The following is a 16,800-nucleotide window of genomic DNA, read 5'->3' as shown; positions in this document are numbered from 1 at the left end:
AGATGTTGTAGTTGGGAGAATTTCGTAAGGGCATAGGTGAAAGTCCACTGAAGGCCTTGCTTGATGCTAATTGAACTTGCTTTTTCATTGTAATTCTATACCCTACTCTTCACACAGCTGAATGTTAGATAATCTTTTCGCCTGTCCTCAGATCTCTCTGTACTAGGTATTTTATGACAAATACATTTAAATAGAATAGGTTCACAATTAAAATGCTAAAATAGGGCACGGGAAATAATGTTGGTATTAGACAAGAACAAGCAAAAGTTGATTTGAAGTGGAAATTTTCAGGTAAAGGGGCACTTGACAAGTGAGACTTTTAAAGGAGTTTAGGGACAGTGTGTTCTCAATAGTGAAGGGCAAAGCTGGCAATAGTCATGAACCTTAAGATGATCAGATTGAGGCACTGATGAAGAAAAAGGAAGCATTTATCAGGTAGACAAATCGTGAACCTTGAACACAGGCAATATAAGAGTTCATTGTAGGGTAATTAGGAAAGGGGTTATGAATTTTGGCAGATAAGGTAAATGAGAATCTAAAGAAATTCCCCAAATAAGTGCAAGGAAAAATTCATTCCACTTCCACATACCATTGACACACTGACATGTCTGTCCATGGGCTCATGTACTGCTAAGCTGAGGCCACCTGCAAATTAGAGGTACACCACCTTGTATCCCATCTTGGCAGTCTTCAATCAGACAGCAATTTCAACCTCCAATTTTTGTAAATGCCTCTCCTGGTCTCGATTTTCCTCATCCCTGGTTTCCCATCCTCCAGCTTCCCACCCTATTTCATTCCTTCCCCTATCAGAGCTATCTTTCTTAGCCATCTGCTCTCTCCCTCTATCACTCCTCAGATTCTTTCTCTTCTTCGCCCCCCCTCCCACCCTTATCCATTTCCTCCCTCCACCTATCCTCCCCTACCTGCTTTTCAGCACTTCTAAAGGGCCAGTCCCGAAACTTTTTGACTTTTTAAATCATTTCTAAGAGTACTGTGTGACCTGCAGATTCTCCAGCACTTTTATGCGCTGCAAGGAAAAGCCTGGGATCTAGACCAGTAAACTCCATTGCTGGAGGGAATTCTGAGAGACAGGGTCTATCAGCATTTGTAAAGGACTCGTTAGGTCTATTCAGCATGGTCATGCATGTAGAAAATAGTGCCTTACAAAGTTGATTGGGATTATTTTTGAAATGGTGACCAAGACAATTGTCAAGGGTAGAGTAGCCAACATGGGAGTTTAGCAAGGCATCATATGGTAGGTAGGCAGGTCTAGAACAAGAACCAGTGCGGACTCGAAAGGCCAACATGGCCTGCTTCCACTCCGAAAATGGTTATATAACGTTCAATTGTACAGGATCTAGGGCAATCTAGCCAATGTTGGCAGGAGACAGGGCAGTGAATTTTTTTAAAGATTTGAAGTGGTGTGCCACAGGCATTGGTGAGGTGTCCACACGTTCACTTATTTTAATGCGAATGTAGGTGGCTTGGTTGGCAATTTTTCTAATGATCCTAAAATAGGTGAGAAAGGTTATCTAAGATTACAACAGGACCTTGATCAACTGAGGAATGGCAGATGGAGTTTAACTCAGGTAAGTGCTTTAATTTGGAAGTCAAATCAAAGTAGGACATGGGTGGGACCTGGAAGTGTGGGAGAGAGACCAAGGTATTCAAGTGCAGAGTTCCCTTAAAGTGGGAGCACAAGTGGACAGGTTTGCATGTTTGCCTTCAGAGGTGCCACTGAGTTCAAGGGTTGACACATCATGCGAGGTCTGTACAAGGCAAGAACATATTTGGAACACTGCAATTCTAGTCACCCAGCTGCAGGAAGAGTCATTAAATTGGAAAGAAAGCAAAAAGGAATTCACAAGAATGGAGGGCTTGATGGATAGGCTGGGACTGGATTATTGGAGACTAAGATGTATAAATCATGAGAATAGATAAGGTGAATAGTCAGACTTTTTCCTCATGGCAGGAGTCTAAAACTACAGGTGATAGGTTGAAGGTGATGTCAAGTTTTTCTAGAGGGTGGTGGATGTATGGAACAAGCTGCCAGGGAAAGTGGTAGATGGGAAGTACATTTAAAAGACAATTGGACAGGTACATGGATAAGGAAAGGTGAGAGGGATATGGGCTAAACACAAGAAAATGGGACTAACACAGGTAGGCAGCTTGGTTGGCATGGATGCATTGGGCTAAGGGGCTGTTTCCGTGCTGCATAGCTCAACGACTATAATTAGATCCGTCTCAAGGGAATATAATATATTGGTTGAATAAATGACTGGAATACAAATCCAATGCTGCATTTCAGGCAACTGTATTCATAAAGTGCAGCTTAAGAATTCCAGCTTCCCCTTTCTTCCAAATCCTTGGAAATAGACTCACGCAATCAAAAACTACTCAAGCCTACCACTCTACGATTTTACCCTATTTGATAAGAAAAAAAGGAAGCCCTAAGACATATTATTTGAAGCATTTTAATACAAATTTTTACCAATATAAACTCTCAGTCCATCTTAACAGGCAAGACACCAACTCAATACTTCGTTATACTGTTTTTATCAAGTATTGCACAAGGTAGGTACAAAATTAATATTACGATTACATTTTGTCCATAATATATAGCAAAAAAATTTATTTTAACTTTTAAACTCTGAACAGAAAATACAAATCTGGTTTTCCAAAAAAAGTGAAATTTCTACACTTTAAACACCGTCACTGGGGAATAGACTGTACACAATCGAGGTTTTTTGATGTCTCCGAATGAGGATTTTTTAAATCACGTAGTAAAAAGATATAAATGCAATACCGTGTTGTAGAAACAATATATACTCTGTATTTTACAAACTTCATACTAAATTAAATTATACAATTACAAAAAAAGACCAGAAATCCCACTTTTTTCATTAGTGTCAATTCTTAAATCAGACCTTGTCCTGTCCAAGTGTAAATACTGTTCGAGGAGCTCTCATCTCCACAACATTTTCCATTTTTATTATTTTTAAATTTTATTTAAAAAAGGTACAGTCTGTATAAAATAATCTTTGTGCTTGGTTGGCAAAACCAAAATTGATGCTTTTTAAATAACCAAATGCCAAACTGCAAGCTTGTAACGCCCCAATTCAAAGATTTTTTTTAAGGTTATCACAAGGGGTTGAAGGGGAAAATACCCTTGGGTTCAGTTATATTTAAACTTTTATAATTAGGGCTTAATATTTGTAGAGAATTATAAAGTACTCAACCTCTAATTAGCCATGACAGGTTGGAACTGCTGGTTAGAATACTGCACATTACCGAGGCTGAAATTCAGACCATCCATAAAGGATTTTTCACTGAGGCTTCCATAGGCAAACATGTCAAAGGTATTACCATACTGGAGAGGACTGAGGTTCAGAGAGCTCTCCGCTGGGAACATTGCACTGGTAGCGCCCTGCCCCTGGATGCCAGGGAAAATAAACTCCTTGGCATTGGGGGAGAGCGCAGAGCTCTTCTGGTGTTGCTGCTGGGTACCCACTCCAAGCCCATAGAGAGAGTGCATGGAGGTCGACAGGGCTTTCTGCTTCAGCAGGCTGTTTACATTCAAGCCAAGGTTGGTGGGGGATGCTCGAGCGACCTTGCTGTTGCGGCCACTGGTCTTCATTTTGGTCGAACCGAATTTTGTAGCAGCAAAAGTGGCAGTGGTGAATGTTAAAGGCTGGGCGGAGCGAGGCATGAAAGTGGGGCTCACAGCAGCAGAGTGACCGAAAGGAGGAGAGGGGGAGCTGGATACTGATGACCCCCCCACTGGGTCACAAATGGGCATAAAGACCTGGGCTTCAGGGTTGAAGCTGTTTTTGATTTCTTTGTCTAGCTCAGTCCCAGAATCTTTGTTGTCATCCACATAGAGCACCTTGACAGGCCCCTTCTCTCCAATCTGATAAGACACTTCAAAAGGGTCTATCCACACGCTCAAGTCCTGAGGCAGGTTGTCACGGACATCCTTCATGTCCAAACCACTTTCTTTGGCAGCTCGCTCAATGACAGGGTCAATGGTCTCCCCGATGTGTACACACCGATATCCAGACCCTCTGTATGGCTTGTCTGGATACCAGTGTCCTTCATATTTCTTCTTCAACAGCCGCTCCAGCTCCTCACCAAATATGTTGACTCTTCGCCGAGGGAGCTTATTGTACAAGTATGAGATAATGAAGTTGAGTGCGACTTGGATTTCAAGCTGCATAGCTGGACAGACACCAGAATGAGTTGTAAACTCTGTGTTGCAAACAAAAGAAATATCTCTATCAACTCCTGAAAGGTAGTGTTTTGATTGTGTTAGGGTAGCTTGATTTCTTAGAGCACTGGTTAGGATGGAATTTATGCTCCTCAGGTTTGCAATGATGTATAATCCTTGAAAGGAGGAAGAAAAATAAAGTGAGAAAAATGAGCAATGGTTTGTACCACTGATTGTCATTTTCATTCTCGTGTTCAGACAAATGTGAAAATGGTAGTTGACAGCATTCTTTTTGCTTCTTTCATGAAATGCTACAGGCATGATGTTAAGAGGGTTAAAGTAACTGAAAACAATACTACTTTTCAGCATAGAATACAAGTTCTTCTAATCCATGACAAATTATTATTCTACCGAGTCCCACTGACCTACACCCGGACCATAGCCCTCTAATCTATGTACCTGTCCAAATTCTTCTTCAATGTTAAAATTGAGCCCACATTCATCACTTCAACTGGCAGTTCATTCCTCTCTGTGTGAAAAGTTTCCTCCTAATGTTCCCTCTAAAACTTCCATCCTTAACCCATGTCCTCTGGTTTGTACCTCACCTACCCTCTTAAAGGAAAAAGCCTACCTACATTTACTCCATCTAGACCCCTCATTATTTTTAAATACCAGTCAAATCTTCCCTCATTCTTCTACTTTCCCTCTAACTCATTTCCTCATGTCTAGGCAACATCCCAGTAACCAAATCTTCTCTGCACACTTTCAAAGTTAGTGACCAAAACTGCACATTTTTTTAAACCACTCTGAGTAAATTTCAAAGCACTGGACCCCAAACTACAAATCAAATTGAAGCTGAAAGGCTTTTGACAAAAAGTCAACAAAATAAATCAAAAACCAACAACACACATTGAGCAATTGAGGCAACTGTCCTTTTGGAGGAGAGCAGAGGGCAGTGATCTGCAGAATAAATAAATCTCCTCAAAATAGCCATGTAATACACCCAAGGTGAAAAACAGTTTTTTTAAAAGATTGTGTTTGTTCATGAGTGAGATTATGCTGCAAGGATTGCAGGTTCTTTTATGGTCCAAGTCCCACACTGACGTCAAACGCGAGATAGTACAGCACACAGCATGAACACGCGTCACAGGCTACAAATAACAGGCAGAATGTAAATGACCCAATTAACCCCAGCACTGCCAGAGTTAGTACCCACGTCAATCGCAAAGAGAAATTCAAACATGGGCACTGACAAAGGCAGTTTCCAATTACCAGCATAACAGACACACAAGCTCTGCAAGGGGTTGAGATAACAGCTCAACCAGCCCTGCACTTCAGCCACAGCAAGAACAGCAGTCCAGCAAGACAAACAAGACGACTTGTCTTCAGGTGCCAAGGAGGAGGAGCAGGTTTCCTAGGCTATTGGTGGGAACAGAGAGGGGAAGGAAATATAGCAAATGGAAGTAATTGGATGCCTTAAAGTAGGCAGTGTGGAGGGGGGGGGGGGGGTTGCTGGAGGACAGTACTTTGGGGAGAGGGTGAAGGACAAAAGAAAGTCAGGATTGTTTGGGGGCAATAAGCTCCAACAGAAACCACCACCCGCCACGGAGTCACCCAAAGTCATGATACTGCATTAAAATCAACCCTCCTCCCCAAGTAACCAAACCTGTTAACACATAGGGGATCCCACCACTTATACATATACTGGGAACCCAGAGCATAGCTAGGCCTTCTCACACTTCTACCAACCTCAATCAGGTATGGCACACGACCTCACGCCTGTCATCACACACATGCACCAACTCACACTCAGCCTGGTCTCCACCACAGGCTCCTCCCCTTGCCCAGGCTCCAGTTCTCCACCCTCTCCATCCCTCCGGGGTTCGGGTTCCATCTTCCCTCCTCTCTCCCCTCCCCCCGCCTCGGTGTTCGGTGCCCCTCCCCCCCGCCCCGGTGTTCGGTGCCTCTTCTTCCCCCCTCCCACAGTGTTCGGTGCCTCTTCTTCCCCCCTCCCACAGAGTTCGGTGCCTCTTCTCTCTCCCCCCCCCCCCAGAGTTTGGTGCCTCTTCTTCCCCCCTCCCACAGAGTTCGGTGCCTCTTCTCTCTCCCCCCCCCCCAGAGTTTGGTGCCTCTTCTTCCCCCCTCCCACAGAGTTCGGTGCCTCTCTCCTGCACCCCCCCCAAGACTTCGGTGCCCCTTCTTCCCCCCCTCCGCCAGAGTTCGGTGCCTCTTCTTTCCTTTCCCCCCCCCACCCCCCCAGAGTTCAGTGTCTCTCCTCCCCAGAGCTCGGAGTCTTATCCCCCCCTCCCCAGAGTTCGGTGCCTCTTCCTTTCCCTCCCCCCCCCCACCCTCTTCCCCAGAGTTCGGTGCCTTATCCCCCCCTCCCACCCCGTTCCCCAGAGTTCGGTGTCTCTTCCACCCCCCCCCCGTTCCCCAGAGTTCGGTGCCTCTTCTCCCCCCTTTCCCCAGACTTCGCTGTCTCTTCCCCCCCCTCCCTTCCCCAGAGTTCGGTGCCTCTTCCCCCCCCCTCCCCAGAGTTCGGTGCCTCTTCCTTCCCCCCCACCCCGTTCCCCAGAGTTCGGCGTCTCTTCCTCCCCCCCCCCTCCCTTCACCAGAGTTTGGTGCCTCTTCCCCCCCTCCCCAGAGTTCGGTGCCTCTTCCCCCCCCCTCCCCAGAGTTCGGTGCCTCTTCCCCCCCCCTCCCCAGAGTTCGGTGCCTCTTTCCCCCCCCCCCCTCCCCAGAGTTCGGTGCCTCTTCCTTCCCCCCCACCCCCTTCCCCAGAGCTTGGTGTCTTATTCCCCCCCCCTCCCACCCCGTTCCCTAGAGTTCGGCGTCTCTTCCTCCCCCCCCCCTCCCTTCCCCAGAGTTTGGTGCCTCTGCGCCCCCCCCCCTCCCCAGAGTTCGGTGCCTTCCCCCCCCCACCCCCTTCCCCCCCCACCCCCTTCCCCCCCCACCCCCTTCCCCCCCCACCCCCTTCCCCCCCCACCCCCTTCCCCCCCCACCCCCTTCCCCCCCCACCCCCTTCCCCCCCCACCCCCTTCCCCAGAGTTCGGTGCCTTATCTCCCCCTCCCACCCCGTTCCCCAGTGTTCGGTGTCTCTTTCCCCCCCTCCCTTCCCCAGAGTTCGGTGCCTCTTCCCTCCCCAGAGTTCTATCCAGGAGATCGGTCGGTGACCCCACCCCCCACCCACCTCCTGCGTCCGGCTCCTTTCTTGCCCCGGTCCCCCTACCCGCTCCCTCACTCACTCGGCTGGCTGGCGGTTGCCTGGAGTTTGCCTGTGAACGTCCGTGTGGTTGGAGCAGTGAGGCCGTGGGTGCAGGGCAGCGCTGTCCGTCCGCCGCCAAACTCCCTCCACCCGCCAGCGGTTACAACTCATTGCCATCAGCCGCCGCGCACCCCTATTTATAGCCTCGGGTGCGCAGCGCCGCGGGGCGGGACCCCTGCACGGCCGGAACTACTTTATCCTGTGACCAGCTCGATAATGGACAGGCCCTTTCACCCTTTTCTCCCTCCCCATTGGCCGACAGCAGGTAAAGGTTCCGCCCATTTTGACTATGTTATTAAACCTCGCAGTGCTCAAAGGAGATCGCAAAACGCATATTTGGATTGGCTAATAGACACGTCCGTCATCACAACCCCGATGTTCACCAGCACTTTAAATGAAGGCCTCTGAAAATATGACGTCATCTTACACGAAATTTAATTTAAAAAATCAACAAAACAGTTCAAAAAAACTTGTAGAGAGATGACTTATAATATCATGTTGGAGTGATAATGTCATATTAAAAAATGTAAGGTACGAAGTATCGATAAAAACCATCAGATCCTGCAAGGATAAGTCGCGGAAGGGGACAATGATGTGAGAATGTAAATTACCCGCAGTCTGATTGGTTCTCTGGAAGGTAGAGACCGACTGGGATTGGCCACTGGTATCTAGCGTCATTGCGTCGATGGAGACTCGGAGAAAGCTGCCAAATGATTGGTGAGATGCGGGGCGGGGCGGGGCGCGCGTGCAGCCCGGGCGAAAATCAGGCCGCTCGCTCTGGCGGCCGGCGCGCGCCCCCGATGAATGACCGGCAGGAGAGGCAGGTGTGCGAATAAACGCTCGGGCCATAATAAACGGACTGCTGCGGCAAAAGGCCAAGGGCAGGGGGAGGGAGAGAGGGAGAGAGGGAGAGGAAAGCGCGTGGTATCAAGCACCCATCGGGCGGGGAGGGCGCGCGCTGCCCTCGTGGGCGGGGCGCGCGCGCTGCCCGGGCTCCACCCGATGCGCCACTGCAGGCGTGGGCACAGGAGACCAGGGGCTGAAGCGGCTGGGGGTAAAAATGGTGGTGCCTCAATGAGAGCCAACGTTGGGGGCTGGGAGAGGGGGCTCCAGTGAGGAAAGAAGCAGGTCAGGCAGTGCACTTCATAACCAACGTTTTGGGGCCTGAGCTCTTCATCAAGGTGTGACTCCTTTAATCCTCAAGAGAGGGAAGATCATGGAGACCTCAAATGCAAAGTGGAGACATTTAATTAACCATTACATTGGTCAGTGGTGAGAGGCCATTGTGCACCTAACAAGTAACCTTTATTTATCATTCATACCATGCTCACATGGTAAAGACGTTCTCCAGGACCACGAAGCATATTTACATAAAGATAAGATGGAAGTTAAACACATATTAAACATTAAGATGTATATTGTAAGAGACCAAACACACACGTTCTGGGAATTGAGAGTCCGATGGCCCAATTTGGACTTTGCGCCCTAGTTCCGCCCAGATGGCAGAGGCATGAAGAGTTTACACGAGGAGGGGGGGGGGATGTGGTGGAGTCTGTCACGATGTCCATCGCCGGCTTCGAGTGTTGTAGATGTCCTTCGTGGTCCGAGGAGAGCCCCTAGTGATCTTTTCTGCTAACTTCACTATCCTCGGCGGGGTCTTGTGGTCCGAGGAGGTACGGATACCAGACCAGGCGGTGATGCAGTTGCAGAGGATGCTCTCGATGCATCTTCTGTAGAATGTAGTGAAGATGGGGGGGGACTTTCCACAGCCTTCGCAGTAAGTCGAGGCGCTGCTGGATTTTCTTGGCTAAGGAGCTGGTGTTAAGGGACCAGGTGAGATTCTCTGCCAAATACACACCAAGGAACTTGATACTGAGGAGTGAGGTCCCCCTGGTTCCTCCTGAAGTTGATAACCATTTCTCGTTATTTTTTAAACATTCAGATACAGGTTGTTGGCTCTATACCTCATCTCTGAACACTGACCTATCATTCTTACTAATCAGGCCCACCATGGTCATTTCGTCAACGAACTTGATGATGTGGTTTGAGCTGTGTTTAGCTGCACATTCGTGGGTCACCAGAGTGAACAACTGTAGACTAAGCACGTAGCCCTGGGGGTGGGTCCCCATGCTCAGTGTGATGGTCTTGGAGGTGCGGTTCCCAATCTGGACTGCCTGAGGTCTCCCTGACAGCAAGTCAAGAGTCCAATTGCAGAGGGAGGTGTTTAGACCCAGTTGGTTCATTTTCCTTATCAGGTATTGTGGTATGATTATGTTGAATGCTGAGCTGAAGTCAATAAAAATGAGTCCTTGTTTTCCAGGTGGGTGAGGGCTGTGGTAATGGCATCGTCTTTGGAGCGGTTGGATCTGTATGCGAACTGCAGGGGGTCTCGTGCCAGGAGCAGCAGGAGCTTGATGTTCCTCATGTTGAGTCTCTCCACACACTTCATGACGATGGGTGTAATACTAAAGTAAGTGGGTGAAACGTCAGTCAGAATGTCTAATGGAACATTGGGAGGGGAGTGAAAAGTGAGAATCAGCTATGGTGACCTCTGTCTGCATGACCTCTGTCAAACCAAGGCCAGCTGGAACAATACCTAATTTTCTTTCTGGCACTCTTCAACCAGATGGCATTGACGTAGACCTCCAGTTTCTGTGAGACCACTCCCTGTTCTCCCTCTTTCCCATCCCTTTGCCTTCTTTCCTCCAGCTCGCCATCCCCTTCCCTCTCCATTCACAGAGCCATCTTCCCTCCCTCATCCACCTATTACCTCCTCCTTGTGGGACTGTGCTCCTCCCCTGCCTCTCCACTCTCCCTATTATTTTGTTCGGGCGCTTGGCAACCTTTTAATAATACCTTGATGAAGGGCTGAAGCCTGAAATGTTGGTTATTTATCTTTATCTGAACTTACATTGTTTGACCGAGTGTCTCCAGCATTGTGTTTTTACATCAAACTGCAGAATTGTGTGTTTTAATCCTATCTGAATACTGCAGTGAGCTTAGAGCTCAGAAACAGCACAGCGGCCTTGGTGGCATAACCAAAATGTTGCGGTTACCACGGGACTCAAGGATGCCTTTATAGTAATTTAAGAGGTTGATGATAGAAGGGTTGGATGGGGTACAAGCCAGGGGAGAACCAATTCTGTTCTGAGGGCTGCATGAACTAAAGGGCAGAGCCTTAAACCTGGAGGCAGAGTTTTTGTAATCAAAATCTGAAAGTCCTCACACAAAAGGGAAATGGGAGCCCCTCTACCTCCCCACCCCAACACAAATCCTTGAATTGGCTGGCAGTAAACTGGAATTTGGGCTCAGACCATGGACACATCAGATGATTACTCAGCAGGGCCTTTACAGATGTGTATTCCCATCTGTCTTGATAAAGGCTCTCACCAGAAACATTATCCATTTCCATTTCCCCCACAGTTACTGAGTTCTTCTAGCAGCTCATTTCTCTTGCTCAAGATTTTGGTGCCGTCATTTGTGTTAGTTATGCAACTTGCAAGTCTGCAGCATCGGCAACAATGCAATCCACTGGGCAAATAAAAATAAAGAATTAAGATGCTGCATACTGGAGAAAGACAACAGGCCAGTCAGCATCTGTGAAGGCAGGTAACTCCATTGTCAAGGACTCTTGGGGGGGAAAACCATTCTGTTTCCTGTGCTCCACAATATTATCTGTTGTTCCTCTTCACAGATATGGGCATATAGTTTTCATCTCTGGTTGGACTCATTCCTGGAGGCTTCTATACCACCTCCAAATGTTTGATCATTAGATTTTAGAGCAGAGTTAGGCCATTCAGCGAACTGTCTAGTCCACCATTCAAATTACCGTTTGTGTATTTTTCATTTTAACCCCTTTCTCCTGCCTTCTCTAGTCACTCTTGCCATTGGCTGCCAACTTGATGCCCTGCCTCCCAACCCTTGCAATTGGCAGCTCAATGTGTCCATCCCTACTAACACTCTGCTTTCCTATTGCCAGGTAAAAGTGAAACAAACTATTAGTTGCCTGATTGAATTATCCTTGATTATCAAATGGCATTCTGTCTCTAGACCATAAATAGTAAACAGACGTTTTGGGGATCTTCCTCCTGGGATTTCTTGCAGCAGGGGCCCAGAGTTTTGGAAGTTCGCCAGGCAGGGCTGTAAATCTCCCACACCACCTGTTCCTATTTCTGTGAGGGTTTGAACCTCAGCAAGCAGCCAACCTGAAACCACAGTCTGATAATCACTCAGAGCCAGCAATGACTGGAAAAACTGCTTGATTTGAACCGCTGATTTGCTGCCTTCTTATCAGTGGGAACTTTAGATAGCACTGAGGTCACCTGTGATACAATTCACAGAAATGAGTGGAAATGTCCATCCGCTCTAATGTGTAAGTTCTGGTGTCTTCATACCATAGCAATATCCTTGAGAAAATAATCAAGGAAAATGAAGCTCCTCTCCGAAACCCGATACCAGCCAAATGGTGGCCCTGGAAATATACTGTGAACTCCCCATTTCCTGAGAAAGAGACAACATCAGACTTTCCCCCACGTTCTCACAGGCAGTAAGTGCTGGCTAGCTATGCCGATATTCAGAAAACAGCAAAAAAAAAACACTCGGAGATCTACACCCCAATCATAGAATTTGAAAGATTTCAGTGCAATTCTGTCATATATAATGCAATCTGTGAAGTAACAGAGCTATAAAAATAGAGACAAGTTAGGTCCTTGCCACATTAGCAGTGGGAATCACCACCGTCAACTTGAGAAAAAAATACTTCGTAAATATGCAGTGGTACTTTGTATTATACAACATCTGGTTCCAGTTACCCTCAGAAGAAAGTCTTGCTCTTCACATTAAATAATATTGGTCTAATTCTAAGCAACTCACAACTTTCAATCAAATTGTGAAGCCCATTGTTAGTTTTGGACTTTAACAACGTTGCAGTGGATCAGAGTAAATTGTCCATCCTTTCAGGATACTTTAAAGATGCCAGGGTTTCCAAGTGTCCTGACTGCTTGGAGGATAATGTGCTTCAACTCTAGTTCTGTGGGTCCTGAAGTGACTGATGAGTATGTGTGATACTTTTCCGCAAAACCCTGGCCATTGGCTGATCAGCATGTTCATCCTTGCTAATGTTCTGCTTTTTTATGTTGGATGGGTTGAATAGACTCCCCATACCCTGATCATCAAGCCTTGTTTTCTTCAATCATTAGTAAAGAAAAATGTTTATAAACCTTTACTGGGCCTGAGATTTTCCTCTTGACCTTCTCACTTGGGCACAAGCAGATCTTGGTTGATGATGGAGGGTGACCACAAGAGATAGTGGGTTGACACAATAGTGTACTCCCCTTTACACAGGGCTCCCACTGCACTTCAAGATGGACTTGAGTGCCCTGAATGCCTATTCTCCATCTGGATATGTTGTGAGCCAGTGATTTCCCCCGAGGAACTGAGACACATTTTCTTTATTGTTTAATATTTCATTTGTGATTTTCGAAGAGTCATATAAATTTAAAAAAACAATGCATTCACTTTCAACACCAAAATGATATACAGAGTCTGCCCCAATACAACTGAAAATAAAGTCATAGAACCTATACAGATACAAAAGAACACAAATACCTTGGAAAAACCCGAGGAAAACTAACTAAGGTGACTAAGTAACCAAAGGTAAGGAATAAAAAGAAAAATCAACCAAAAGAATACATCGCTTGTGCTATATCCCACTTCATTCATCCCAATTTTTCCCCTACTGGGACGGATTGTTTCAATACCCTTATTCCAAAGGGTGGTAGTCATGTTTGCATTCCATTGGTACTTGGACAGTTTAAAACTCAAATCCATAATATTTCCCAGAAGGTACATTTCTGGATCCTGTGAAAAACCCACCTTTGTAATTTTTTTCAGAATGTCCCCCAGGTCCTCCCAGAAGGATATCACCTTAGTACACAGCCAAGTTGAATGGATTAAGGTTTCAATCTCCACACCTAAAGCATATATCTGAAATTTCTGATTTAAATCTGCAATTTTTGTGGTGTGAGGTACAGTTAATGCACAAAATTGTATTGCACCAACCTGTACCTGGTATTAATAACTGCTGTCAGGCTGTCAAGACACAGATCTGACCAGCTCTGCTCATGGATTGTTGTGCCTAAGTCCGACTCCCACCTTTCCCTTGACCTGAGTAAGCCAGTCTTCGGGCTCTCATTGTGGAATATGAACTACATCATAGAACTAAACTTATGCACATTCCCCCTTCGAATCAGAATCTCCATGTCACTAAACACGGGCAGGGTCACAGATGGTCCCAATTTGTCTCTCAAAAAAGATAGCAGAAGAATGTTCTATTAGACAAATCATATTTATTCTTCAATTGCTTGAATGACATAAGCTCCCCTCACTTGTAACAATCCTTTTCTGTACCAGGTGTCAAGGATCTTGTTTTCCATAGCCATTGGTATTCTGGGAGATATCCCCCACCTTCAATCCAATACATTGATTTTTTTTATTTTCTTTGACTGAAGTACATGCTTTAATATGAGTTATCCATTTTCTTTGAGAATAATTTGATGTCCCACTTTTATGTGAAGTCTCCTGGCATATTTTCACTTACCACATATAGTACATTTTGTGCCCAGAAAGGGAGGGGGGGGGGCCTTCCTCAAAGAGTGAGGCTGCCCAGTAAGATTTTTTGAAATCGTGCAATTTTAAGCCCCACAGTTTATAATCCCAAATCAACTTTTCCATAGAGATTCTTGCCACTTTACTGATCAACAAGAACTTTCTGACTCATCCATTGAGCCTCTTAAAAAAGCCCTGGGGGAACGGAATGGGTAATGACTGAAATAGATAGTGTAGCCATAGTATCACCTTTATTATAAGACAATTAACTACACAGTCCACGCTGCTGAAGATCCAGCTGCGCTGGATGGGTCACGTCTCCAGAATGGAGGACCATCGCCTTCCCAAGATCGTATTATATGGCGAGCTCTCCACTGGCCACCGTGACAGAGGTGCACCAAAGAAAAGGTACAAGGACTGCCTAAAGAAATCTCTTGGTGCCTGCCACATTGACCACCGCCAGTGGGCTGATAACGCCTCAAACCGTGCATCTTGGCGCCTCACAGTTTGGCGGGCAGCAACCTCCTTTGAAGAAGACTGCAGAGCCCACCTCACTGACAAAAGGCAAAGGAGGAAAAACCCAACCCCAACCAACCAATTTTCCCTTGCAACCGCTGCAATCGTGTCTGCCTGTCCCGCATCGGACTTGTCAGCCACAAACGAGCCTGCAGCTGACGTGGACTTTTTACCCCCTCCATAAATCTTCGTCCGCGAAGCCAAGCCAAAGAAAGTTATCGGCAGAATTCTTCATCTACCGAGGTCCTCCTCAATCTTCCAGAGCAAAGAGAGAAATTGTGTTTGTATAAATTGTGCAAATCCTTATCTACGTTTATCCCCAAATATTTAATCCCTTCTTGTGGCCATTTGAATTGACTTCTGTGTTAGTATCGCCTGTAATCCCCCTTCATAAAAGGCATAATCTCACTCTTGTCCAGATTTATCCAGAGACTTTCCCATAATTCCCCAATGTGAACTTCAGCCTAGCCAACAACCAACCCCACCCCCAGTCCATCAAAAATATACTAACACATCATCAATGAATAAGTTGATTTTGTGTTCCAACTGGCTCAATGGCCAGTGTGGACAGCGATGAGAACAATGGACATCCCTGCCTACTGGACCTACTCAATGGAAACTCTGGAGACATCTGCCCTTCTGTAATAATTTTAGCTTGGGGTTTATGGTAAAGTGTCCTAACCCAATTAATAAATATTTGTCTCAGTTCAAATTTCTTCAGTACCTTGAACAAAAAGACCCACTCCAATCTGTCGAAGGCCTTTTCTGCATCCAGAGCTATGGCCACGCATGGATCCCCCCCCTTACTGTGCCAGATCCAGCTTGATCTGGATTTGCTAATTTTGGCTAACCTAATGGCCAAAGCTTTTGCTATTATTTTGTGATCTGTATTCAGTTATGAGATGGACCAATAAGAGGAAGGGTTCATTGGGTCCCTGACTTTTTTCAGGATCATCGTAATGATTGACGTTGAGAAAGATTTTGGGAGCTTATCTGTCTCTGCCACCTTCAAAAAAAAAGGTCATTAAGAGATCTTTGAACTCTTTATAAAATTCCACAGGGATTTAAATCATCACCCTCAATCCTGTTTTGACGATTTGTTAGCCCGCTGTGAGCCCAAGGCTTTTTCAATCTCCTCTCTTGAAAAGGGGGCATTCAGGCCCTCCTGATCCAAATTTGGTAATTCCAATGTAAGCAAGAAATCATCTACTTTAGTGCCCCCACCCCCCCCTCCCCGACTGATTTATAGAGCTCTTTATAGAACTTTCTAAATGTTTCATTTATTTCCTTTGGTTTATGAAATCTTGCCTTCCCCCATTTGGATCACATTGATTGTTCTAGAGACCTCTTCCCCCCTCACTTGCCAGGACAAGATTTAATGGGCCCTCTCCCCCAGTCTGGATCTTAAGATTGTTTTCTGTCTTATATGTTTGCAGTGTATTATTTTTGAGTTTTTATTTATTGGTCCTGTATTTTTTTTCTGATCCTACTCTTTGAAAGTCTTTTTCCAATTGAGCTATTTCCTGTTCCAAATTATTGTTCTTCATGTTCCCCTTTTGATGCCTTTTGTACACCCAATTATCTGGCCCCTTAAATAAGCTTCAATGTCAGTAGAGGGAAAGTTTGTCTCACAGAATAATTCTATCTGAGCTCTGACAAAGCTACAAAATTCCGGGTTTCCGATCAGCAATGAGTTCAGGCACCATCCATACACCATGGCCTTCTTATCTGGCATTATAATGGATGGACTCAACGGTGAATGGTCCAACAGCAATCAAGCTGTGTACTTGGTCTTCACTATTTTACTCTCCAATTGGGCTGATGCCAAAAAAAAATCATTTCTGGTGTAGGAATCATGTTGCCTCGAGTAAAGGAATAATCCCTTTCGGATTCTGCCTTCTACAAACATTTTATTAAATTTGGTTCTTTCATGAAGACCAAGGTAGACTTAGCCGCCTTGGCCCTCGTTACTTTCTTTGCTGACTTGTTCATGACTGGATCAAGACAAAAATTGAAATCCCCTTAAATCAAGATATTCCCACACCCCTCTGTTACCTTCAAGAATATGTCTTGTATAAATTGTTCATCATCAAAATTCAGGGCGTATATGATTCATATATTTGAAAATGCATAATTATAAATCTCCTAGCTGAATCGGTGACCACACCATAGACCACCCCAAACCTTCTTCCTTATCAGGTTAGCC

The 16,800-nt window shown here is 45.8% G+C and overlaps 1 protein-coding gene across 2 annotated transcripts; it reads right to left on the bottom strand.

Annotated features, from left to right (window-relative positions):
- Positions 1-2,460: 2,460 nt before the first annotated feature.
- tob1a (transducer of ERBB2, 1a) lies at positions 2,461-7,595 on the bottom strand. Of its 2 annotated transcripts, none has more exons than XM_069929917.1 (2): positions 7,453-7,595; positions 2,461-4,383 (listed from the first exon to the last, which is right to left on the bottom strand). In XM_069929917.1, exon 2 carries the CDS (start codon positions 4,214-4,216, stop codon positions 3,242-3,244), a length of 975 nt encoding a protein of 324 aa, XP_069786018.1. In that variant the 5' UTR covers positions 4,217-4,383; positions 7,453-7,595; the 3' UTR covers positions 2,461-3,241. The 2 variants fall into 2 exon arrangements, with proteins under 2 accessions (XP_069786018.1, XP_069786019.1); XM_069929918.1 differs by having other exon boundaries at positions 2,461-4,248.
- Between the last annotated feature and the right edge of the window lie 9,205 nt (positions 7,596-16,800).

This window comes from Narcine bancroftii, chromosome 3, assembly GCF_036971445.1.
Source record: "Narcine bancroftii isolate sNarBan1 chromosome 3, sNarBan1.hap1, whole genome shotgun sequence".
NCBI lineage: Eukaryota > Metazoa > Chordata > Chondrichthyes > Torpediniformes > Narcinidae > Narcine > Narcine bancroftii.
The sequence above is the reverse complement of the archived record's forward strand: the minus strand, read 5'-3'. Positions and strand labels throughout refer to the sequence as shown.

Coding starts and splice junctions, on each gene's coding strand:
- tob1a (XM_069929917.1), bottom strand. CDS start 4,216: ATGCAGCTTGAAATCCAAGTCGCACTCAACTTCATTATCTCATACTTG.